The sequence below is a fragment of the Hetaerina americana genome, unplaced genomic scaffold, assembly GCF_022747635.1.
Source record: "Hetaerina americana unplaced genomic scaffold, ioHetAmer1.1.p SCAF_33, whole genome shotgun sequence".
NCBI lineage: Eukaryota > Metazoa > Arthropoda > Insecta > Odonata > Calopterygidae > Hetaerina > Hetaerina americana.
In genome coordinates, this window is record NW_027286908.1 from 4,129,435 (window position 1) to 4,155,752 (window position 26,318).

General features: G+C 40.6%; 1 protein-coding gene across 1 annotated transcript; it reads right to left on the reverse strand.

The window, feature by feature from the left end:
* Positions 1–69: 69 nt before the first annotated feature.
* LOC139691370 (probable RNA-binding protein CG14230) lies at positions 70–26,318 on the reverse strand. Its single transcript, XM_071589159.1, has 8 exons — positions 26,002–26,318; positions 25,101–25,904; positions 24,603–24,772; positions 16,958–17,167; positions 16,373–16,587; positions 5,599–5,945; positions 4,006–4,245; positions 70–1,790 (listed from the first exon to the last, which is right to left on the reverse strand). Exons 1-8 carry the CDS (start codon positions 26,195–26,197, stop codon positions 1,594–1,596), a joined length of 2,379 nt encoding a protein of 792 aa, XP_071445260.1. The 5' UTR covers positions 26,198–26,318; the 3' UTR covers positions 70–1,593.

The following is a 26,318-nucleotide window of genomic DNA, read 5'->3' on the forward strand; positions in this document are numbered from 1 at the left end:
TCTTTACATTGTTTAGACAAGCCGAAGAAGAAATATGACTTTTTTTAGGGCTACATATTGTTTTGTATTGGGGCCATTTTGGCTTGTTTTTCAGAGTGATTCAGGTCTTACATTGTTCTAGGGTAACTACATGAGGGTATCACTTCACACCACAGCAATCCCTTTCATTCCCCAGTATTGTTTGAGTGCAAATTGTAATATAGATCACGAGCCATGTCTGCATTTAAAGGTAAAACTGGAATTAAAGTTGTCAAAATTTAAAGTCCCCATAATTTATCCAGACCAACAGTTCTCAACCTGGAATATATTTCCTCTTCATGTTTCACATGTTTTTCTTGTTTCACATTTAGGTAACAATTCATCCAAGTATTTGAAAACATGGGTCGCAGAAGTCCAGGGGTAGTGTTGGACTACTGGTTTGAGGGCCTGAGTTCAATTCCCGGGCAAGCCTCGTTGGGCACCAGCAGCTCCACCCAAACTATGAAATTTTTCAGGTACCATATCTTCCTGGGAAACCATAAACGGCACAAAGAAAGGAACAGGCCCCCCTACATGTGTGAATTTCACGTGCTGACTGGCTTACTACTGGGTGAACTCTACAATCACCTACCACACCGACCTTCAGATTGATTATTGTTTATGTACGTATACTGTAATTTTTTCATAAAATATAATAATCATTTCTCCACCCCTAATGCAATACCAAAAGGAAGTTTTGGGAATTAGAAGAGACCTAACACATTCGTTGAAGGAGGTACAAGCCTTCCGTCAGTCGGATTTGGTAGTATGCAGTTTATGTTAATTATCAAGAAAACACAAATGCCCTTAGAATTTAGAAAGTCATTTTCTAAGATGGGACTCAATTGAGTGAACAAAGGGGCAACATTGATAAGGTGAATATAATATGCAGTCATGATTGGGTAAGGAGTCATTCTCATTCTTCTTTTTTTATTTCTTCCTTAATGTCCAGCTGTAAAAGGAAGCTTTGGATGGAGTTGTAGTCTTACAAGAACAATCATCTTGCAGGCCCCCACTTGACCAGGTGCAGGGACAGTTCTCATCCCCCCTGGTTTTTGTTCACCAGAGGATACAGAGGGGTAACTGGAGTGGAATTGAATCGAACTAGCTGCATATCAGATGAAAGAGTACAGTTCAATATTCCTAAGTTCCATTAACTGTCATTCACCACATGTACCAACCTAGTTTTTGCAAAACAAAAACATTAAGAAGAAATCAATAAGGAGACCAGCTTCATTCCCTGTACCACTATTCTCCCAGGAAGATATAAAACCCAACAACTCAGATACCTGACATGAAGCCAAGGGTGTCCAGAGTTTCTGGGAAAAGAACCCAGACACTCCAATAAATAAAAGAATGCAAAACCCACTTGCCAACCACAATGTTCTCAAAACCTTTACTGTCAATCAAGAACTTCCCTTTAAGATTTCCACTTCATTCACATCATCTATCCTCTGTCATAATTACAATCATTGTCATTTAACAAGTGAAGCACCATGATGAAACCTTGAAAAACTATTGAAAGTATGTATACATATGCACAACTCCAAAAAACTTTCATCACTTAAATGTTCTCTAACTCTTTGATCTAAGCATAGCCATTTTCTTTTTATGTCCCCTAGCACCACCCAATTTTTTCCTGAGCGGACGTTTCCTCCTTTTGTTGTTTCGAACTTTGGCTTTGATAATCAATTTCAAATCTGCTCGTCTCTCATGGAATCCTTCTTGCATCTCTGCGAAGGTTTTCTTGATCCCGAAGAAATCTAATCCTTCTGAAAACGGCAAGGGATACAAAGCTTAGAAAAGTATTACCAAAACGCTTTCGAAATAAAAAGAAAAATTTCCAATATTTTGCTGAAATAACACTTTCTCCGCAAGAAAATAACAAAAAAGTTGACACTTGAAACCCAAAAATGTTCAAATCAGTTAGGAACTACCATTAGATCTCTTCTGAAGTAATGACAATTTTGAGGAAGTTTCCAAAAAACATGCATGACTAAAACATTAACAATTTTTAAAACATTTTACAGAACTCCTATAAAATATATTAACTCCTTAAATGAGACCACACAAAGAGTCTCTACTTGCTCTCCAAGAATTAATCCAAGTATTACTGATGCAAAAAACTCTACCTCGGTAATACCGATTTCATTACATTAATAGAGAAACTACATAGGATTGGGAGGAAAATGGATGAAGTTAGTCATGCCAGGGGAAAAGAGAAGGTTATTTGTAGGATTCTCTGGAGAGGGGTATATAAAACATGCAGGAGATCTAGTGGGATGTTAAAAAAACTATGATCAAGTGGAAAATATTAGGGCTAAGTAAGTGTAAGAGAGTAACAGAATTGGTATTTTGGATAACAAAGTGAGGTAAAAGGAACTGGATATGAGGAATGGTTTACTGTTACTCCAGTTGCTAGCTTATATAGGGTCGTGTTAGGTACTTCTTGTATTTAGTAGCACTGCTAAGGCGATATTCCAAGATTTCACAAGACAAATGACCACCCCTATCTATTTTAGATTATGTCGCTTGTCAGGTGGTACTACCAGACGATACTCCTCCTCAACATCATCCATCCCTGAATCAGCACTTAATCAATGAGGGTAGTCAAGAATACCTGACGGTACTCTCAGCTCACTGAGGAGTCAACCTTGTCCAAATGCAAGATGCCGGAATGTATCCCTCAATTTCGTTTTTCAGCATACATACAAATAGTAAGTGGCAGATAATATAGCTTTATTTGGCCAGTCAGCAAAGGGGTTCGAAACATTGCTGAACACATTGGAGAGCCAGTGTGCCACGTATAAAATGAGAATAAACGCAAAGAAAACAAAGATTATGCAGTTTTCAAGAAAATGGTAAGCTAAGTTAACGATTGCAATAGGAGTTCAATAACTAGAGCAAGTGGAACAGTTCACGTATCTTGGAAGTGTTGTGGAACAAAATGGTCGAAGTAGTAGGGACATTAGTAGCAGAAATGTCATGCGAAGAAGTTTTCACAAGGAGGAAGGAATTGATGATGTAGACGTTGCGTAAGGATGTAAAGAAAAGGTTGATCAAACCTAGGAATAGATTGGAGGAACCGGAGGCTGATCCGCAACCTGTACATGTCTCAGACTGCTCAGGTGCAAGTGGGGGACAGAGAGTCCAGATGCGCAGTGTTAGGAAGAGGTGAAAGGTAAGATTGTCCATTATCACCAGTGCTGTTCCACGTACATGTGGAGGAAATAATGAAAGGTACTGGACAAAATGTAGACAGGAGTGAAAGTCAAAGAGGAATTCGTAAAATCAGTTGGATTTGCTGATGACCAAGCTCTAGTTTGTCAGTCAGCCAAGGGGCTGCAAGCATTGCTGAGTGAATTGCAAATCCAGCACGATAGGTATGGGATGATAATCGACACAAATGAAACAAAGGTTATTACATTTTCAAAAAAGAGAAAGGCTAAGCTAAAAATTAAAATAGGAGGGCAAAAACTAGAGCATGGGGAACAATTTATGTATCTAGGAAGTGTTTTGGACCAACACGGTCAAATTAGTAGGGACGCAGGAGAAGATTTGCACTAGGAAGTCTTCCACAAGGAGGAGGGAATTGATGACAGGGATGAAGGGAGGGAATTGATCAAGGATGTTAAGAAAAGACTTGTAAAAACTTTGATATGGAGCGTGGTTGTGTACCGCGTGGAAACATGGTCATTAAAACAGGATGATAGGCATGGATCGGATGCTTTTGAAATGTGGGTGTAGAGAAAGATGGAGAAGGTAAATTGGACAGTAACGAAAACAAACAAGGAGGCACTAGGAATGGTGGGAGAAGAGAGGGAATTAAAGGGAGAAGTCATAAGGAGACAGGAAAAATGGATGCAAAGCATTTTGATAGGCAATGGTATATTGAAGACTGTAATAGAGGGGAGAATATCAGGCATTGAAACACAAATAAATCTAAAATTGCTAAAATTAAGTCAACTTTGGTGGTAAATATCATACCTTGCAGCCTAGGATCATTTTCTTGGAAATAGAATGTTTCAGTGACACCTTTATTAATATCACTTTGTACTCCAGATGTTCCACCATCTGATTTTACGGGTGTGTCTTCATCCTTTTTGGTATTCTTATTTTCTTCCTTCTCCTCCTCTTCTTCGCTCGAGTCATAACGGAAAGGATTCTTTTCCCATTCATTTCGATTCCTTGTTATTGCTTTGGTTGAATACTCAACTTTCTCTTCCTCTGCAAAAGAAGAAAACTATTGTCAACTGAACTGATTGATTAAGAATACAACATGTAAAACGAGATAAGAAAATCAGCTATATTATAAGATAGCATTCCATAAGAAAGCTGGGAATATATTATTCGTCCAAGTTGTCACCTCAGAAATGAGTGCAGGAGTATTTTTTAATAGTGGATGATAATAATAATAATCCCGTTTCGCATGACTGATAAAGGGTTATTCCCATTCCAAATAATTTCATTAGAGGCCACATATCAAGAACAACTGGGTGTTGCATCACGATAATGCTCCTTGTCACACAGCAATTCCAATAAACGAGGTTATGGACTGGAAAAACATTCCTGTGGCTCCTCAGCCTCCTTATATGCCTGACTTGAGTGCTTGTGACTTTTTCCTCTGCCGGAAGTAGAAAAATCACCTCAAGGGAACTCATTTTGGGACTGTCGATAACAGCTGTAACTGACCAGCTGAAGGCTATTCCAGTATCAGAGTTCCAGCACTGCTATGAAGAGTGGAAGAAACTTCTCCAGTCCTCTGCAGCTTTGGAAGGAAGTCATTTTGAGGGTGACAATATAAACTTGCAATTCTATCTGAATGAAAAAATTTAAAAAAATCAAGTCTCATTACTTCATATACAGACCTCGTACTTCTATATTATATAATGTTTATTTCACCTTTTAGAATTTTTAAATGAAATCTAATAAATAATGGACTCCTAAGAATGTTTTGCGTGCATTGACTCTTTGTCCTACGACCAGCCATGAAGAAACATGAGAAAATGTGAATCTCAATCAAGAAACTTGAAAAAATTACATTAACATTCCTTCATTCAGTTTTAATGACCATTATTTCACGTATTGCAAAACATCAGTTTAGCCCTCATAACCTATGTCACTAATTTATAGTGAACACTCCCCATGAACAAGAAAGAATCAAGTAACTTTGGGTGTCCACAGAATAGAATTTTTGCTGATGACTAGTTTCATTACGTTGTAGCATCCACAGAAGTACTATTCGCCACAATGTAGCAAAACTTGTCAACAACAAAAATCGTATTCTGTGGAAATGTAATTTGTTTGATAGTTCCTCGTTCATTATTAAGAAATTCCACGAAGTATCTGACTCAATTATCTCTCAAATATATGCTCCCCAGTGGCAATCCTCAAGTTTCAATACAATATTTCATTTCTAGACCCAATTCCCAGGTATTGCCTTTTTGATAGGTAACAGGAATGAATACTTTCACGCTCAGAATTTTTTTGAACCACACCCCATAGTTACATCTGAAAATATTCTCCTAAAATCACTTCACCAAACTACTAAAGCAGACGACATCAGAGTGAACTTATTACCATTATCTGATGGAGGAGAACCAAATTTCTGCAGAAGGCTGAATCCACCACTGCTCCCTTTGTCTTCCTTTCGACTGTCCCCCTCTTGGTCAGACGTCTTTTTCCTCAGGGACTCCTTCAACTTGTCCGAGACTTTATAGAACCTTCCCATGACAATTGGCACAGCCTCCTCCTCCTCTGTCTTCAACTTCTTGGACTCACTGCCCTCCATGTCACTCTCCTCCTCGCCTTTCTTCCCTTTCCTCCCCCCTTCTCCATCCTTAGCCTTCTTCAGGTCTTCCTCCTTCACCACGTACTTGCTGTGCTCTGGATTCGTGGGGTCAAATCGAACCATTTGGAGGGAGTCCCTGGGTTAATGAGAGATGAAAATCAGTCAAATGAGAGGGGCACATCAATCATTATAAATCATACTTAAATCTACACAGCACTACTCCCATAAATTTATGTCTAAAACACAAGGGAACAGTCACATTGAACGAAAGATAAAACTTGCAATCAAATGAGGTAAATGTTCAACAAAATATTTCCAATTTCATGAAATGGCAGCAACCAATTGTAGAGAAATATGTTAGGTTAGATTTGATATCGATAACCAAAAAAATTGAGTGAAATAATCATGGTTCTTGCATAGGGAATCCACAATGGAATGGAACTGAATATTTTCTTTGAATCCTTTTAAAATAGGTTGTTGAACATTTCCAAAATCAAGTGAACCAGCTCCCCAAATATTCTCCCCTCCCTAATTACACAATACAAAGGAAAAATGACTCGCACCTTGCTCCATTTTATGTGAAGCAAGATTGCCAATGGACTAATAGAGATGGGCATAAAACTTTAATAAAATTCACAAGTCTGTAAAATATGGTAGTAGCATTGCATCCTTTACATGCTACTTAAAATAATTCCTACAAGTGTAATTTTTACTCTAACAGGAAGTACCTTAATGATACTACATGGCACACCGCAAAATTAAACAATTTTTTCAAACATTTTTTAATTACAAAACTGAAAATGTTTACATAAATTTTTGTACCAAAATTTTTGTATGATCATTAACAATAAATTCATTTATTACATCCCCCACTTGCTAGAATGATGGCTCTTTTCATGGTCTGAAGCATTCGCAGGCCCATTTTAATGCTCCACGGTCCATATTGGCAAATGTCGTTTCAATAATGGCTCTCATTGAGTAGTAGTTTTAGGGGTTTGTAGGGTGCGTCGACAGCTATGGTCATTTTGCACCACTGTCATAACGTAAAACTTATGTTCCTTTTAAACTAGGAATAAGTAAACAAATAAATACGAATAAATATATAAATAAATAAAATAAACAAAAAAAAACGAAAATGCTAAAATCAAAAGCATTAAAATTATGAGCTCCAAAGCTAAAGCTGCCCCATTAAACCGGTTGACCTTAAAAAACTTAAGACTCTGTTTATAGACCCAGAGTCATCCCCTAAAATATTTTTTAAGTCTCCCCTTATCTTCAACATGTCTCTGGCCCTTTGGTATGTTGTGCATTCCGTCAGGATATGTTTTATCGTCAGGGGTTGGAAACACTCATTGCAACGGGGCTGTTCTTTTACCTCCGCAAAGAGGTACGAATGAGTGAGGGCAGAGTGTCCTATTCTCAGGCGCGTAATCATGACCTCTTCCCTCCGAATTTTCCGGATGGAAGAGGACCATGGTGAAACGACCGGTTTTATTGCCCTGAGTTTATTATTTTGCAGAGACTGCCAAGTCTCCTTCCACTGATGCAGGACCGAGTTCCGCAAGGCAGCCTTTACGTCCTCCATTGGAACCAAGGTGGAGTCGGTCTCGGGTTTTCGAAGGGCATCCTTCGCTGCCTGGTCAGCTTTTTCGTTACCTCTTATGCCGACGTGACCAGGAGTCCATATAAAGGAGACCCTGTTCCCCTTTCTCTGAAGGGACAACAGGGTATAATGGATCTCCTGGACTATCGGGTGCACAGGTGCAAAGACCGATATAGATTTTAGGGCGCTCAACGAGTCTGTGCAGATGAGGAAAGAGCCATCGCTTTCTTTTATTTCTCCTAGGGCCGTCCTTATGGCTGACAGCTCGGCTGTGAAAATGCTGCAAGAAGTGTGCAGTTTTTTCCTCACGACTCCATGGTAGTGGGACACGACCGCATAGGCACATGCAGATTCTGACTTTGACCCGTCGGTGTAGACTGGGACAAAGTCAGAAAGTGAGCCGAGGACGGCACTGAAGAGCTGCTGGTATTCGGAATCGGTCGTCTTGGCTTTGCGGCGTGCACTGGCAATGAGTTTAATATCCGGCATTGGCGTTAACCAAGGCGGATACTTAGCATAGGAGACGGGGCATACTTGAGGAAATGTAAAATTTACCGCGTTAATAAAATCATTAAAACGAACGGCAAAGGGCCTAGTTGCCCTTCTCCGCCTGTTAAATAAGTCTAAAAACCGTTGGTTAAAAACTATGTTAAAACAAGGGTGGATTGTCTCTGATAAAATTTTACAGGCATAGTTGCCCATTAAAATCATCCTGCGGGTTTCCAACGGAGGCTCCCCTGCGTCTGCAAGTAAGCTTGGGACTGGGCTTGTTCTAAATGCCCCGGTGGCCAACCGTATCCCAGCATTGTGGACACATGTAAGTGGTCTCAAGTAAGACTCTCGTCCTGAGGAATACACTATGGAACCATAGTCCAGTTTGGATCGCACCAAGCCTCTGTACAATAAAAGCATGCTGGTGCGGTCTGCTCCCCAAGTGGAGTGAGTTAAAAACTTTAAAACGTTGAGGGTTTGGCGACACCTCTCACGTAACACGCGGATATGCTCCCGCCAGTTCAGCTTTTGGTCCAGGATCATGCCGAGAAAGCGGACGGACTCCACAAATGGAAGAATCCTACCCAACAGGGTTAGGGTCGGGGTAACGTGGTAACCGCGAACACGGTGAAAGTGCACGCATTTCGTTTTCTCCATGGAGAAACGAAATCCGTTCTTTCGCGACCACTCTCCCAGTTTGTTTAGAGTCACCTGGGCTTGCCTGGAAGCGTTTGGCAGTCGTGTCGACCGGCAAAATATGGCTAGGTCGTCCACATAGAGCGATGCCATCACCGGGGCATTGATGCATTCCACCACGTCGTTGATGGCGATGGCAAATAACGTCACGCTCAGTACTGAACCCTGGGGTACCCCGTTCTCCTGTGTAAAAGATCGGGAAAAGTGCTTCCCAGTCCTTACTTTAAAAAGGCGGTTGGTTAAAAAATTTCTGATAAATAGGGCCATGTTGCCTCTAAATCCCCACTTGTGGAGCGTGTTGAGGATTCTCCATCGCCACACACTATCATAGGCCTTCTCCAGGTCGAAGAAGACTGCTATGACGTGTTGACGTTGGAGAAAGGCTTCCTGGATGAAGTTCTCAGTGCGAACCAGATGGTCTGTCGTGGACCTGCCACGCCGAAAGCCGCACTGAGCGTCGGAGAGCAGGTGTCGACTCTCCAAGCACCACATGAGACGTCGGTTTACCATCCGTTCCATCACCTTGCACAGGCAGCTGGTGAGAGATATGGGACGGTAGTTGTTCGGGTCATTTTTGTCCTTGCCCTGTTTTGGGATTGGTATCACGATGGACTCTCGCCAGGCATTTGGAAAACTGCCCTCGTTCCAGAGTTGGTTGAGGGTATTTAGGACCTCCCCAATCGCGGTTTCCGGAATGTTCCGGAGAAATGCGTTGTGGATTTCGTCCGCCCCTGGCGAGGTGTAATGGGAGTCTTCGATGGTGGATTTAAGCTCCCAGGACGTGAAAGGCTCATTGTAATATTCGCTTGTAGGACCTGCACCAAAATTGAGAGGGACTCTCTCGCATCGCCTCTTCCGGTTCGCAAAATCCGCGGCATAGCCCTCGTCACTGCTATTGGCCGCGAACTGACTGGCAAATATGTTGCTTATTTCGGCAGGTGAATTAACCACCAGGCCAGCAACAAGCAATGGCGAGATGACAAATGAGCCCTTGGACCCGGAGATTTTCTTGACTTTGTCCCATACCTGACCAAGTGGCGTGCGATGGTTGATGGTTGAGACGTATCCTATCCAGGAAGCCCTCTTGGCCTCCTTCACGGCCCTTCGAGCTCGCGCTCTCAGGCGGCGGTACGATGCCAGATTAGTTGCCGTGGGATATTTTCTAAAAATATTCAATGCTTTTTTCCTCGCCCGAATCGCCCGGTCGCATTCCCCGTTCCACCAAGGGACAGGAGCTCGATTTATATTCCCGGACGTACGAGGGATACTTTTGGTAGCTGCCGCCAACAGCGTTGAACTTAGTTTATCGACGTTGTGCAACGCGTCGAAACTTGCGTCGTGTTTATATGTAAACGTACGCTTGAAAAGTGGCCAGTCCGCACGGTTAATACGCCACTTTTCCGGAGGTTTTGAAATGGTGGGCGAAGAGTCTTCTTTAACGAGTAGAAGAGGAAAATGGTCACTCCCACAGAGATCGTTGTGGGTGGACATTTTCAGCTTTGGGGCTAGACTTCTCGAGCATAGACAAAGATCTATTGCTGAGAATTCCCCATTGAAGCTGTTAAAACGGGTTTTTTCGCCGCTATTTAATAAAAACAGGTTAAAATCCTCAATAAAGTTGGATAAAATTCGACCTCTCCTATTACTTTGGGTTTCTGGCCCTCCCCAGAGAGGATCATGGGCATTAAAATCTCCCATCAAAATGAACGGCTGAGGAAGCTGGTGGACAAGGGCTTCAAGGTTCAGGCGAGTCACCGGTGCACCCTCTGGCAGATACACGTTGCATAACGTCATCCTCTCAGGGGTGTGCACCGTGACAGCGACGGCCTGGAATGGAGAGTTCAGTTGGACTCGCGAGGTGTAAAGGGCCTCACGGGCCGCAACTGCTACTCCCCCTTGGGCTCGTTGGCCACTTAGGTCATCCATTCTAAAAACAGTGAACCCCTTCAGAATACCCTTATCTTCAGCCTTAAAATGGGTCTCTTGGAGACAAATACAAGAGGGTTTAAAATCTTGGATTAAAATGGCCAGCTCCTCCTTGTGCCGATAAAAACCATTGCAGTTCCACTGCAGAATGGAACACATTTAAAATGTTAAATTAAAATAAATAAATATATAAATAAATAAGTTGACTAAAAAGGGAGATGACCAACTCTATTGAGGTTATCGCTTGAAGCGATGTTTCCTCTTCCACTCGTTTGCGAAGACCTCTGTATCAGAGATACTCTGGTCCTCTTCAATTACCTCCGGCTTCTTTGGCTTCACTGGAGGCGGCGGGGAAGGTGTATTCTCACGCCCTTTTGGCGTGTTCCCCTTGGTGGTTTTTAGTGGGCTCTTCTTTGAAGGGCCCACAGGAGTAGGTGGCTCCTTGTCCACCTTACTCTTTCCATCCTTCACCCTTTTGGGTTTAGGCACTTGCGTGTTTTCCATTGGGGATTCTTTCGGTATCTCCGTCTGCGTGGCGATGGTACACTTTACACATGGCGTGGTTGCAACGGAAGCAAAGGACCGGGAGAAAGTTGGAGCGATTAGCGCCCTGTATTTTCTCCTCGCTTCCGCATATGGGATTTTTTCCAGTGTTTTTATCTCCATGACTTTCCTCTCTTCTTTCATCTTCGGGCAATCACGAGAGTACACTGGGTGTGTACCCTCGCAATTCACACAAAGAGGTTCCGAAGAGCACTCTTTATCCTCGTGCACGTCTTTGCCACAGCGCGGGCAGGTGGCCTTGCCCTCGCAGCGCGACGCGACATGGCCGAACCGTTGGCATTTGAAACAACGCACGGGATTTGGGATGAATGGCCTCACTGGTACCGATTCATAGCCCACAAACACCTTGTCGGGTAGTCTATCACGCGCAAACGTCAAGATCACGGAGGTGCTGTTTACGTTTTCTCCGTTGCGCCTTGTGGTGAGTCGACGACAATCAGTCACTCCCTGAGAGAACATTTCTCTCTTGATTTCTTCGATGTCCACGTATAGGAGGTCGTAGTGACTGATGACTCCCCGACAGGTGTTAAGAGTGCGGTGCACCTCCACCTTAATCGGAATGTCATGGAGCATTCCCATAGCAAGCAGTTTTTCACTTTGTGTATCGTTCAGGGTCTCTATAAGAAGTGTACCATCCCGGAGCTTCTTCACGCTCTTTGGGTCCCCAGGCACAATCTGTGACAACACTCTGCGAATTAAGAAAGGAGAAACCTTTTTCAAGGTTTCACCTTCCTTTATGCACGACATAATTAAATAGCGCTTACATGCGCCAATACACTTTTCTCCCCCGCCGGTGTCCGGACGGGATCTTTTTAGTGGTGGAAAGGGTTTTTCCTCCATAATAGTAAATGATTCGTCCCTCGGCCTCCCCACCCACCACGGAGCCACACATTTGGGACGCCACTCCGCCAAAACCGGAGCGGTCGCCAGGGCTAACTCGAGGGATATAGCGCTTCTGGAGTGGTTGTCTGTTTCGGGGTGGATCTTCGGTGCAAGAGCCCACCAAAACCCTTACATCTCCGACCTCCCTACGCAGACCCCCACAACCTTGGCACTCGCCACCGGAGCGAAAACGCGACGGAAGCCGATTGACCGGGAGTGGCTAGCTCCCGGCCTCCCGTTTACACGAAATCCGGGGCCGAAGAGGGGTATCACTCCCCGGTCCATACAGGGCATCCGACACCCTGCTGGGAACCAGAAAGCTCACCCTCCAGGATCCCCTTCTCTCCCTTACAGGTCTCCAGGCACGGCAAACACCTGGGCGGATCGCAGGCCAGATGGTATGGCCGCTCACAGACAGTGGATCCACAGCACTGTCCGGACGCATCCCTTGCTGGCTTGGGGTTTGTTTTCGGGGTTTTCTCCCCGCCCTTTTAGTCGCCTCTTACGACAAGCAGGGATACTGCGGGAGTATTCTCTATCCCCCTACCCGCGGGGGGGCTCTCATTGACATAGGATGTCTGGACTTGTCGGTGATCCTTTCCATTATGCTCCACAGATAGTCATCCAACAGATATAAAACTGGGCTGTTGGGAGGGCTGAATTCTTTGGATCAAAACATATCACTGTTGTTCCACAGCCAATTTTGCCCTAAATGACTCGTGGGCTGGTGAATTGTCCTGTTGGAAAACGTATAGCCTTCCAGATGACACAGTTTCCATCCACAGCTACACTTTATTTGTCAGCGCACATAAATGTAATTCTTTGTTGATAATTTCCCCTTTCATAAAAAAATATGGTGGCATGACATTGCTGTACACAACTCATGAACATTCACTGGAAATTTCATTCTGGAAACAACAGGCACATATTCAGGGTCATGGGTGAGCCATCGGTCATTCCTACAATTGGTTTTAGCATCCACAGTATAAATTTTTTCATCAGAAAAAATCTGATTCATCCAGCAGCATTGTTTTTTATAGAGCACAAAAGGAGGTGGCAACATTTAACTCATTTTGCCCAGGCGGTTTCGGAAAGCTTCTGTCTTATTTTAATGGCATAAGATTAGTAGCAGATCATCCTCTTTGATGATTCGACGCAGTCTTTTCACTCCACTGACAACAATTTTCGGATCAATTGACCTGGATTCTAAAAAATGAAATACTGATTCCATTGAACGTCTTAGGGCATCCTAACAATGCGCTCCTTAAACTGAGTTTTCCTTGCTGGTGTTGCAAAACTGTTGTTGGACCTTTCAGACTCATTATACTATACAATGACATTATATACCATCGATCTCAGGTACCCAAAAAACTGGATAATTTCTGTCACCGAGCGACCAGCGCAAACACCATAAATAATCGGGGTCCTTTGGCTATAATCCGCGCTTGTTCTCAGCATTGCAACAGTTTTGAGGTTATGACTGTTCAGTACACACTTGACGCCTATGGCAATGGCGACCTCTACATGTGGTATAAAAAGGTGGGAATTTCTAACTGAATTTTATCCGGCCGCACACTGCACATGACCTTTGTAAGTTCATGCCTGAAATAGTAAACCCTCACTAAACTGGACTACACAGAGGTGAGAGAGCATCCAGATTAACAGAAATTCAGATTAACCAGAGATTTGACACACGTATCCCCACAGTGTACTTCTCACTATTATTGCTAAGCATGCTTCCTCACCAATGACTTACAATGACTTCATATAGTAAACAGGAATCCTGAAGCGTACAAACATCTCGTGTAAAGTTGAAAATTTTAATAAAATGCATTGATGAATTTATACAAACCAAATGACTATTTTATCCAAATTTTAAAATCCAGGTAATGATGCCACTTTCTGTAAATGAATTCTATCATGGCCTAAGTGTAAAAAATTATGAAGACAAAGTAGATGTAACAAAAATCATTAAAGAATTAATGCAAAGGAAAATTAACAACCACAATTAAGAAAAAAATTGTTTTCAAACCACACTTGGAAAACATTTAATAATTGCAATATCCATACAAACATGTGGACTTTCTTTAGCATTTTATGAACTGGACTGCAGATATGGATGTGGATGCAGATGCAGGCAGATGTGGATGCCATCTTCTTAGATTTTCAAAAGGCATTTGATAAGGTCCCACATGGTAAACTCATTCATAAATTAAAGGTCGCAGGCATAAACAAGGGCGCCATAAGTTGGGTTAAAGATTTTCTTTCAGAACGGGAACAGAGGGTAGTCCTTGATGGTGCTAGTTCCGACAGCGTTCGAGTCACGTCGGGGGTACCTCGTTGCTTTTCTTGATTTTTGTTAACGATTTGAACCGCAAAGTGAAAGGTAAAATTAGGATGTTCGCGGATGACACGGTGATCTATCGGGAGATATCTGGGGATGAGGATCGTTTTATTCTAGAGCAGAATTTAGATTGCATTACTTAATGGTGTTCTAACTGGGGATTGACTCTAAATTATAATAAATGTTCAGTGGTAAATTTCTTTAAAAGATCAACGGGATTTTCTTACAAATTAGCTGAAGGTGACCTAGCAGTAGTTGATACGGTAAAATACCTAGGCGTCACATTCACAAAAGACTTAACTTGGGGGACTCGCATACGTAAAGTCTGCGGTCAAGCATATAAAAAATTGGGATTCATTAGACGCGTTGTCGGCAAAAGTGACTCGGAGGTCAAGGAACGTTGTTATCACGCTCTTGTAAGGCCTCATTTAGAATACGCATGCAGCGTGTGGGATCCGAGTGAAAAAGGTCTCATTCGGGAAATTGAGAAGGTTCAACGTCGGGCAGCCCATTTTGTAAAAAATTCCTACGATAAAACGCAAAGCGTCACCGAAATGCTCATGGATTTGGGGTGGGAATCATCGGCTGAGAGACGATTCAATGCAAGATTGAAATTATTAAATAAATTTAGATCCGCATGTTTCACCACCGAGGTCTCGCAAATTATTCGTACTCCTACATACATTGGTCGCTCGGATCATGCATATAAAATTCGGGAAATAGATGTCAGAACTAGCCGACTCAAGGACTCCTTCTTCCCACGGACAATACGGGATAGCAACTGCAGGGTTATAGATAGCAAAAATTCCACTTGCCACCCTCAGCGTCTAAAAAATAATTAGTTGTATTTAAATGCATGCTCTTCCACTAACCTTATGTGTCTTGCTATAATAACCCATTCTTTCCGAATGACCTCATTCGTGTTCTGTTCATCTGTTTTTAAGTTTCCCTTTCAATCCCTCATCCCTCTCCGCAGGGGGAAATTCCTGCTACCTGCAACGTTGGGTCGCATTCCCTGCCTTTTACAGACTCTTTGGGGGTAGAGTGTTTCGTGGTACATTTTCATGTGGTAGTGATGTTTCACATTCTTGCTTGTTGTGTCCTGGCTAGCGTGTTGTAGGATGGCTTTCGTGCTGCATCATGGGGTGCAGTTTTTTAGTTGTTTTGCGGTATATGTGTTTGCATGAGTATTGGATGAAGGGATTTTTGCATGAGTGTGTGCGCTGCTGTGGGTGTAATTTTCCGTGTTGTTTTTTTTTGTAAGTGGTATTTTTCCTTTTTACGGTTGGTGACCTAACACCCCCCGCCACACGCCCTTGCGGCGGCTTGCGGGGTATTATGTAGATATGTATGCGAAAATGAGGGAAATGTTTTGCCAAAAGCTATTTAATTTACTTCACTTGCTTTGCTAATGAATTATCATCTCCCAATTTGTGTCCATTGCATCATTGAATTACTTTACCAAACAATTTCTGAACGATGTTGCCAAATTGCATGTCATGGCCCTAGTTACTTGCAATCCAGCAAATGCATGAGTAAAAAATACGAGTATCTAATACATTACTTTTTCTGTTTCTTTCTTCAAATGATTTCATCCTTGCCACTTAAAATTAGCAATCCTCTCCATTTAAAACCTTTCCGCATCTCTCATCTCTTCCTGCTTGAATCTTATATACTCAAATGGATTCCCAAATGACTCCACACTTCCCCCTACATCAACATTCTACTTCAATCAACTTTAATTTCATAATGCTCCTTACTCCTCCCAATATTCCATGCTCTAGCAGTCTCTTAACATGTGTTCTTCCTTTTACAAACAAGGGGGTCTACTCTCACACTAGCACAGACTCCCCAAATGCAATGAACTCAGGTCTACAACATGAGAATCCACAACGTATCACAGACACCAGGACTTGTCTAAATCCCAAACTCTACCTACATTCAAACTCTAACTCAAAACTATCACAATTCACTATTGTTTAGTTCATTATAGATTGCCTGTTTCAATTAAAATAATACAAAACGCATCTATCTCATTCATTGATGCTAAACTTACCTTTTGTCTTTTTTAATCCGCTTAGGTTTTCTGGCAGAAACATCCACACCTAACATTTCCCTTAGTATGCTCAGCTGGTGATCTTTCTCTGCATTCAGGTCATCTTCTCCCGGAGCTCTTTCTTCCTTGCCCTCACTCTCCTCATCACTTTCAAGAAAACGTTCATCCAAGTTGAACCGACTGTCATTTCCATAGCGAGACTGGATCTCCAGAAGCTATAGCCCATGAATGAAAGGATAGGGATAAAGCTGGGACACCAAACAAGAATTTTTTCGAGAATGAAACTGTAATAATAATATTCAACAAAATTTGGCCGAACACCCCATGCTTGGTGAAGCACAAAATTAACAGTCCTGAACATGGTGTGGCAACCAATTTTTCTGAGAAATTATGAACAGAAATGATGACAGGCATTTATTGGGCTAATTTTATAATAATATTAATAATATGAGACACAAAGCAAAAAATATCATTAACTAAAAGATATATAAATCCATATCTCCCAATTTACAACTAAAAAGGTACTTCATTCAATTAAGTCACCAAGGAATCCACTTTCGTGGCATGTAATGACAATATTATTACCTTTTGCCCTTGATGGCCTTCAAAATGCGGTTTTATTTTGAATTCAGTAGATTCTATATTCCTTATGTCCTCATCGTCAGAAGCATCCTGAAATAATTTAGGCTTTGATCCATCGGACTTGACTGTTGAACTTTTTTCTTCCTCCGAATCTTCTGATGCTTGATCATCTTCGTCAAAAATTATTTTTTTATTACTGTGAGTCTTCGAATCCTGAAATATAAGTGCATCATATGTAAGACGTGACCATTGTGATGGAGAGTGTAATCATAAGGAGGAACATCTTTCAAAATCTGTTATTCGTGAAAGTGTTACAGCAAGTTTTCTACCCTTGAGATGAGGGGTGTATATCTCCATTTTCCAAAAATGAACCTCGTGCCCTTGTATGAAAATATTTAACTGAAAATACAATAAGTCATCATACCAAATTGAAGAACATGTTCATAATACTAATGCTACCGTCAAGTAAAATATTTACCTCCACATTTGTATTGATGACTTTCAGGAATATAAAATTTTAAATTCAAAGACAAAAAACAAAAACTAATGGCAAAATAAATACTTCACTTCTGGTTTTTATTTCCCAAGTTACATAGTAACAGAAATTTTCAACATACATAGATGATTGTATCAAACATTCAAGAATATGTAAATATTACATGAGCACACAAAAAAATCTTAAAATAACAAGAGAATCAATCATTGCCAATCTGACAGCAAATGTTTCAAACAATTTCAGCAATTCTGCATTATTCTCTACTTCGCAGGATGTGTTTTTCTTTTATAATTTTGCAGAGGTACGCAACTGAATTTACATCAATAGTTGTTTTGTAGTATATCAGGGAAAATGCGTGATATTTTTCTTCAACTTCATCTATGCTATAAGCAAACAGAACAAAGAAAACTTCATACGATCTTTTCTATTTTTTATACATGCTAACCCATTCACATCCATAAGCGTACTGGTACGCTCAATGGATCTGGCCTCAATCACCACAGACGTACTGATATGCACAACGTACAGTGTCACACGTCAGTTAATCCTGCTGCTATCTTATGGTTTTTTTTTTAATTTTTGGTCAGTTATCTGTATCTGTTTGCAGTTACCATCAGACGGCTTCCTCGGCAAGTTTTCCTATTCATTACTTTAGAAATTACCTTTTCCCGTCTGTAAATTTTAGGTCTCCACAAAATGTCCCACAATAGGAAGCGAAGATTAAGTGAAAGTGTTGATGAAAAAAATATCAGTCAATTTCTTGACATTCTCAGCTCAGGTTATCTTGACTCATGAAATGAAGAAGAATCAATCTTTCCAAAACCCCTAGGGCTATGTAATAGTATTGTCTCAGGGAGTAAATATAATTCAGATGACAGTGCTTAGGAAAACGAAAATAAAACAAACTCCAATGTTGGGATCAAATGTGATACTATATGGATCTTGAAACAAGATCAAAAGGTTCAAGTCATTCGTTCTTTCAATGGTACTACGGGAATATCCTGTTATTTAGGCAAAAGTTCCAATAGGATTTGTGCTTTTGAACCTTTTCTAAATAAAGAACTTGTTCGACAGGTAGTAACAGAGACTAACAGGCATGGATCAGCTGACTGTGACACTCACCATGTGACTACTAGTGTGACTACGAGTGAGTGAAGGTGTATTTTGGTCTTGTTATTTTGATGGTATAATTGAAAATCCTAATTTACAAAGCTATTGGTGTAAAGATGCATGCATAAGTACACCATATTTCGGAACAATCATGCCTAGAAGAAGATTTCTGCAAATTTGTAAATACTTACATTTTGTAAACAATGAAAACTTAAATGTCAATGACCCTCTTAGAAAACTAAGGCCAGCTATAGATTTGATGTTTTTTGTTAAGTACATACCAATGCATTCCATTCGCATTGATGAATTACTGATAAAATGCAGAGGTAGACTACATTTCATTCAAAATATTAGGAGAAACAGGGCAAGATTTGGGGTGAAACTCTAAAAATTATGTGAATCCAGCAATGGTACATAAATAACTTAAAAAATTTATGTTGGAAAAGACAAAGTGAACATTACTCCTGTTAGATCTAAGGGTGTGTTAGATTCGATGGCCATGTCTAATCCACTAAACATGGGGTACTCCTTTTACATTGATAATTGGTATAGCTCACCCGATTTGTTTTAAAAATTATGCAATTTAGGAATTAGTGTCTGTGTTATTGAGAGCCCAATGGAAAAATATACCAAAATATATTAGGAAAACACTCAAAAAAGGTGAAGCTATATCATACTGTAGTAATAACGTGATTAGAATAAAATGGGAGTGACAAAAGGGATGTTTTAATGCTCAGTACTCTGCATCCCTTGGATTTTGCATATGCCAAAAAAGTATTCAATTGCTCCCAGCTCAACTTTAATGACCAAAAAAGTAGACTAGAAAAGTAAGAAGGAGATAAGTAAACTCACTACTCTGATTGATTACAATCAGAATAAGAGAGGAGTAGATGTTGGAGATCAGTAGCAGTAGTTTTTAGGGAAGGCGACCGACAGCTGAGGTCATTTGCGCCATAGGGGATGGACAGGAAAGGATGAAGGGTGGAGAGAAACCTGGCATTGGCATTAGCCTACTCTTTACGAAAGGCGCCAAGCTGTCAGCAGCTTAACATCTTATCCGACGGACGGCGTACTCACTCAAAGTGCCCTCCACAAAGCACCTCAAGTAGGGATCGAGATACCTCTGAAAAATATTCAACAACGTCAGGATTTGAACCCGGGCCCTCAGGGTGTGAAGCCAGTACATTAGGAGATCAGTTGAGTTAATTTCATTTCATGCGACAATATAACAAAGCTGATGTAAGATATGGTGTTTTCCAAGCGCATTTGCTTGATGAAGTTTTCTCGGGTATTCCACTGGGTCAGGGGTTCCATGTTGGCCAACGTTTTGCACTAAATGAATACCTATTGCATACGAATTGCCAGCACCCCAAGATCTCCTTCACCATGGAATAGGAAATCGACGCTAACTCCCTTTCCTCAATATCCAGATTCAAGGGAAGAGAAATGACACACTCGGACATTGGGTGTATCGGAAGCCGACGCACGCTGGTCTGTACCTCAATGGAAACAGCCACCACCACCCAGCCCAAAGGCAAGCAGCGCTGAACACACTCTTCCAACGAGCCAGGGTCATTGCCGAAGGAGATTAGCCACTTCAAGACAACCTTCCTCTAAAATGCGTATAGTGTACGCAACATCTCTTTGGTCCTAAAAAGGTCCTTCAGCCCACAATTGCGCATGACACAGGAGGGAAAAGAAAAGCCATTAGCCAGGGCCTGCTTCCTAAATGTCTCCTCAATTTCCGGGAAAACATTCAGGATACTGGCGAGGCACAAAATCAAAGCAGTCCACAAACCACTGGGAAAAAGTAGAAATTTCAGAGCCAAGGACCCAATTGGCCTAAAGACCCCTGGCATTTACCAAGTCCCATGTGCCTGTGGAGATGTCTACAGTGGAGAGATGGGTAGGACCATTGAGACCAGGTTAAAGGAACACTGAAGTCACCTACGGCTGGGGCAGTTTGAGAAATTAGCCGTTGCCGAACACAGCATCGGGATGTATCATTCCATTAACTTTGATGGGAAGAAGTTACTTGCCTGCGCCGGTGAGATTACTGGGACCAAATCATTAAAGAAGCAATTGAAATAAGAACGGCGAGACATAATTTCAACAGGGACTCCGGCTATTACCTAAGCAATGCATGGAAACCAGTGCTGATGAATGTTATAAAAGGAAGGAACACAACACAAAGCCATGGCGACCAACTAGAAGGCTCCTCCTCCACGGACCAATCACAAGCCACCTGACCCGAGAGCTCGTGTATATAAAGATGGCCAAATGCAGAGTGGCACTTATCTACCCTGAGGATGACACATAAGTCGAGCATCAAAACGTTGGCTAATATGGAACCCCTGACCCAGTAGAAGACCCGAGAGAACTTCTTCAAATTTAGCTAAGCTTACACATAAAAAACTTTTTTTACTTACTAGATAAGATGCTACTCAATACATACAATGTTTATATTTTTGTAAATAAGAGAAAAGATAGAACTCTTCAATGTTTCAAACAAATATTAGCAGAAGAGCTATCGAGAAAATTTTATTAAGAAGGTGTTGCAACGAGACACAACAATGACATACCCAACCTGCCCATGAGGCTAACAGGTCGTCATTTCCCTGAAAAAGTTTAGGCAAGCGAGGTAAAAGGAACACGAACAGCTAAACATTGTGTCGTGTGCCTGGAAAAAAAGTTAAGGAGACAGTCTAGGTGGCTAGTGTGATGTCTGTAAAGTGCCACTATGCATAGCTCATTTCAAGCCATTTCATACCCTAAAGAATTATCTCCAGAGATGTGAATTATTGAAAATAAATATTTATTTTGTAAATATAATGCTTTCTTTTTAATTTTAACTCATACCTAGTTTAAGAGTAGATAACTATTAATAAAATTGCACACTTTTGTCAAAGTCCACCAACATTTACCCTAAAAAATATTCCTTTTTCAAAAGTGCTACATTTTTGATTAAAATACCTTAGAAGTCAATGGTGTTTGGGGTCACTTTAAGCCCTAGAGAGAGGATGCGAATGGGTTAAGGAATAATTCAGATTTTGATAAAAAATGAGAAGGTATCAGGTGTGGAGAACGTTTCCGAAATGTGTACCTACAAGGGGAGTTGGAAGATGCTTTGCAGTTGTACACGGGCAGTGTTGTAATTTAATTATTGCTACCACAGAACTTGGGGAGAGGTTAATCTTCACTTCACTGAAAAATATTATTACCAAGGTAACAGGCAAGCAGTCCAGTCAACTTGTACTTTCTTCACACAGAGAGCCAGAAGACTTCATGCTGCCAGTGAAAGATTCCCTGCCTCTATGCCACTGAACCAATTAGGAAGTCAAATTCTTAGGATTTATGAGCATGAGTCTCTGTCCTGGTATGACCATATTGACACACTTATGTTCTCAAGATGGTTCTGGATGCTACCTCCTACCGAGAAGGATTAAAACACACTCACTGAGACCAGCACTGCACTTTCCATCTCATTATGCATGAATAAATGCAGACGGCTGAAATTTAAAATCACAATTCGAGGTCAAGGACATCATTCCATTATGCTTCCTAGGCTCCATAAAATGGATCATTTTGAATTCTGGTTAATTTTGTAGAAAAATAAACTGCCATGGTAATTTCAAATCTTTGGAGACTCTCACTACACCATGATTTTTCTCACCATTGTTTTCACTTGTCAGCATAGAAAACTGTTTGACAATGTTCATTAATGCAACACAGGAGCCTTCAAAGACTTATAAGAACTGTCACTCATAATTTAAGCCTTTTATACAGACAACTCAATCTAAAAAGGCCTGAAACGTTTTAATTGCCTTCATGGAAAAAATCTATGCAATTTCCCCCAGTTCAAACATAAACTGACGCCTCATGTTTGGTGTATTTCATGAGCTGTATTCTTTTGACCTCTTTCTATGCATGCAAAACATATGTCCTGAAAATGATAACATTTCTCTCTTTTCCCCTTTGAAAATGATACCCAAACATTCCACTACGTGATTAAAATCTATATTTTTTAACAGCAAAATGTGATCCTAATTCTAAACAGAAGTTCAGCACATGCCAATCAAGAAAAATGTCAGGAATGAAACCATTGATCTTGTGGATTACTTAAAGAAGGCAGTGTATCATTGGGAAAAGAGAAAAGAATGAGAATACATAGAACACCCCACCAATTATTGCTTTCCATTTCAGTCTTGGCAAGTTTATCACTAGAATGACACGGCTTGGCAAAGGAATTCTTTTGTACAATGAATGTGAGGAATCACCATGACCAGAGACAGTTTTATAGTATCCCACCATGCATTAAGCTATGACTTCTGCAAAAGACAAGTTTATATCTCTGGAGTGGATTAGGTTTGGGATTAAGCCACTTATATTTTCTGATCATTAAGAGACACTTGTGGGACAACCACAGTTCAGCTCAATGACAATGATGCCACCCCTCTACTGACATACATTCACTGAGTCCAAAAGAAAATGCTTGGGCTTCAAAACCAATTACAATTATATGGAGCGAGTTTTACATTAGCCTAATGCTACCCTGTGCACCACCAAATTGGCTTTGCACTTGCTTTTCTACCCTCCAGCTTAGACCACTAGTCTCCCTACTGGTACCAAGCCCAGGAGATGGCTCTTCTGACCTGGGATGAACAAAACTGCTCTTTTAGAGCAGTTTTGAGAGAGAAGGATAGTGTGCTGGAATACGGAAGGTGTTTGAAATTCAACATATGCTACAGCCCTTGGGAGATGAACTCTACATCAGACACTTAAGTGAACACGGAACTAGAACCACAAAATAGGTCAAATTGGCTCTCAAGTTATAGCCTGTGATCGGTCAAGGATCTATCTAGCTGCACTGAAACTCTGGCTCTTGTTACATCACCATAGTTAGATAAAGTGGTGCATAAATTGATTGGTTGACACTAAGTGATGATCAACCAAAGGAATAGCTTAGTCTCCCACCCTATGCCAACGATTTAACAAAATGTTTGCTGAATGGCACCAACATTTCATTGAACTCGAACGAGTCATCTCATATATCAGTATCTTCTATTTGCAATGTAAAATGGATTATGCAGTTTGAATTTCAGTTAAAATACTATTTTGTCACCATTTGGACTCTTATTCTCAATAAAATCTAATAGCCTATTTCAATCATTAATATGAATGCTTGCATTGATTATTTGGATTAGATAGTACATTGACCTTCAAATCGTACAAATAAAGATTTCAAATTCCTCTATTTTGTTGTAAATGTAAATGTGTATAACCAGTTTAACGTTTGTGGATATGCGCTTTTTCTTTTTGATTTTACTGATCTTCTCATTCATGTGTTAACTGGCATGATTTAATGCTAAATACTCGATATTTGTCATTACATTCAGACAATTTTTGTGTTTGGAAGATTTATTTTTAACGAATTGTGACACGTACTTTAAGATAAATAAATTCTCTTGTTATTTATGTTCGCTATTAATTGCTACTTATATCTCCTTCAAAATTTCTTTTTTATGGCTGGGAGCTCAATGAAGTCAAAGTTTAGCACCACAGCGTCAATCTAACTGTGACTTCCTATTTTTTATTATAAACGAGCGATATTATTAATAAGCGTATACGAATAAAATCGAAATTTGAAAAGCAAACGGTTATCGGACGTTGCCTTGTTACTAGCGCCATCTCCGTGGGGTTAAGTACTACTTTTTGGTCTAAAATGCTACTCTGAAATGTTGGAACTGATATTAAAATGTACCAACCAAATGTTGCCGATAAAATATACAAAAACCCAGTGAGGAGCCGACCTGAGCGACACCGCCAAAACATTGAAATAATCGAAATAGATATCGATTAGTTACACTATGATAGCTACCGCCAAAAATATAAAGTTATTAGAGTAGCTATTACATGAGAACATGCATTTATCGAATGCTTGCGAAATAAATTCAATGAATTCACTGATAGCAGCATTTAAAATTTACGAAAAACACTAGGGTCAACTTATACACGAAAATGTATGGGAAATTCTTCACTTACGATGCTTGATAATGCATTTTTTACAGCTTCCTTTTGCAAATCAAACGACTTCCTCCACTCATCCAAAGCATTTACTCTTCTTCTGTCTGCCATTAGGTCTTTCTTTGGCTTTACAATGCTTCTTCGCGGGGAGATTCTGCATTTGTTTTCATTACTCCTAGATGATGACTCTAAAAAATGAAATTATTCTTCATAATAAAGAATCCAATTAGGAGATTGACCGTTAGCACACATCATGTCATCAGTTAATGCACACACATCATTGGTATCTCCTAGACAATAACACAACTTACTCTAATAGAACCTTCAAAATATTACTGCAGGCGTACTGCTCAAATTCTACTGTGTTTCACAGTTGTACAAAGAACTACAGCTGAATGAGTCCCAAACCTTTGCCAGTTAGGCACTTGGTATTTCATTCAATTATCCTGGATGCTAATTTACACCAGGGAATATTCCTTAGCCCTAATCCTGCAATAACAAGGTGGCCACTCTTACCTGCAGCAATGCGAGTTCCCTTTTTTCCTTTGGTTTCTCCATCTACTTCACTTCTTGAATGTTGTATATTGGCATTGTGGTTCCATGGATTACAGTTATCAATATCACCTTTCATAAGATATAATGAATTAACATTGGAATTTACATATTTACCATTTCTGTCCGAGGTAGTTTTTATATTCCTTTCACTAACATCACTGGGTACTTCATCAGTATTTCTAAGTTCCGCACAACTTGACCTAAGAAGATTGTAATTAGCATTTGGCGAGGCTAATTTAGTGCTCTTATCACCCACATGTCTAGGTTTATGAGACTGAATAGCATGCGGATCATCACTCGCTACAATATCCCTCAGCCCGGCTAAAAAGCCTGTACCTCCAAACATGGGTAAACTATTTCCTCTAGAAACATCTTGTTCTTGCACTCCATTCCAGTCTTTTTCAGTCTCATTCCTTTCGTCATAGATCACCTCACTTTCTAGTTTGTTGGAATGTTTTCGGCCTCGTGGTCTTACACAATCTAGTTTGATTTTACTCTTCTCCACTGAAGTTTCGTCCTTAGACATACTGAACGTTATTCCTGAGCCATGGGAATCGTGTGTTGTCGGCAATTTACCGGTTCTTCCCTCATTTCTTAATTCATTAACTGGCGGCTTCAAGACATTTTCAGGCGACCCTTGTTCTTTCTGCAATTTCTGTTTCTCGGACATTTGTTCCCTTTTTAATCTTTCCAGAAAACTCTCCTTAGCCAATTGAACATATACCTTTTGATTGTGCCACAACTCATTTTTAAAATACTGAAAACCTAAAATAAAAAAAATTGTCAAAAATATACAACTACATATTCACCTAATGTAAGATACCTCGATGTTTCTATGTCACACACTTAAGTTTTAACTTACAACTTCCAAGATCAGTTGCATTTGTTTCAATATCAACGAATGCAAAGGAAGACAAAACATTTCCCTCGCTGTCACTTCGTTGCTTCATTTCCACAGACTGAACATTTCCAAACCTGCTTAATTTCTTCGTAACATCAGCTTGGGATGTTTTCGATGGTAAATTTCCAACGAATAACCGCTTTTTAGACAAAGCCATGTTGAGCAAACTATCTCCTCCAACTACAGGAAATATAAGTCTCTGATCATCAGAGACTTGGAATTATAAAAGCAAAATTAACCAATTCAAACGCAGTCAGATCATTTTTCAGCACCTTCAA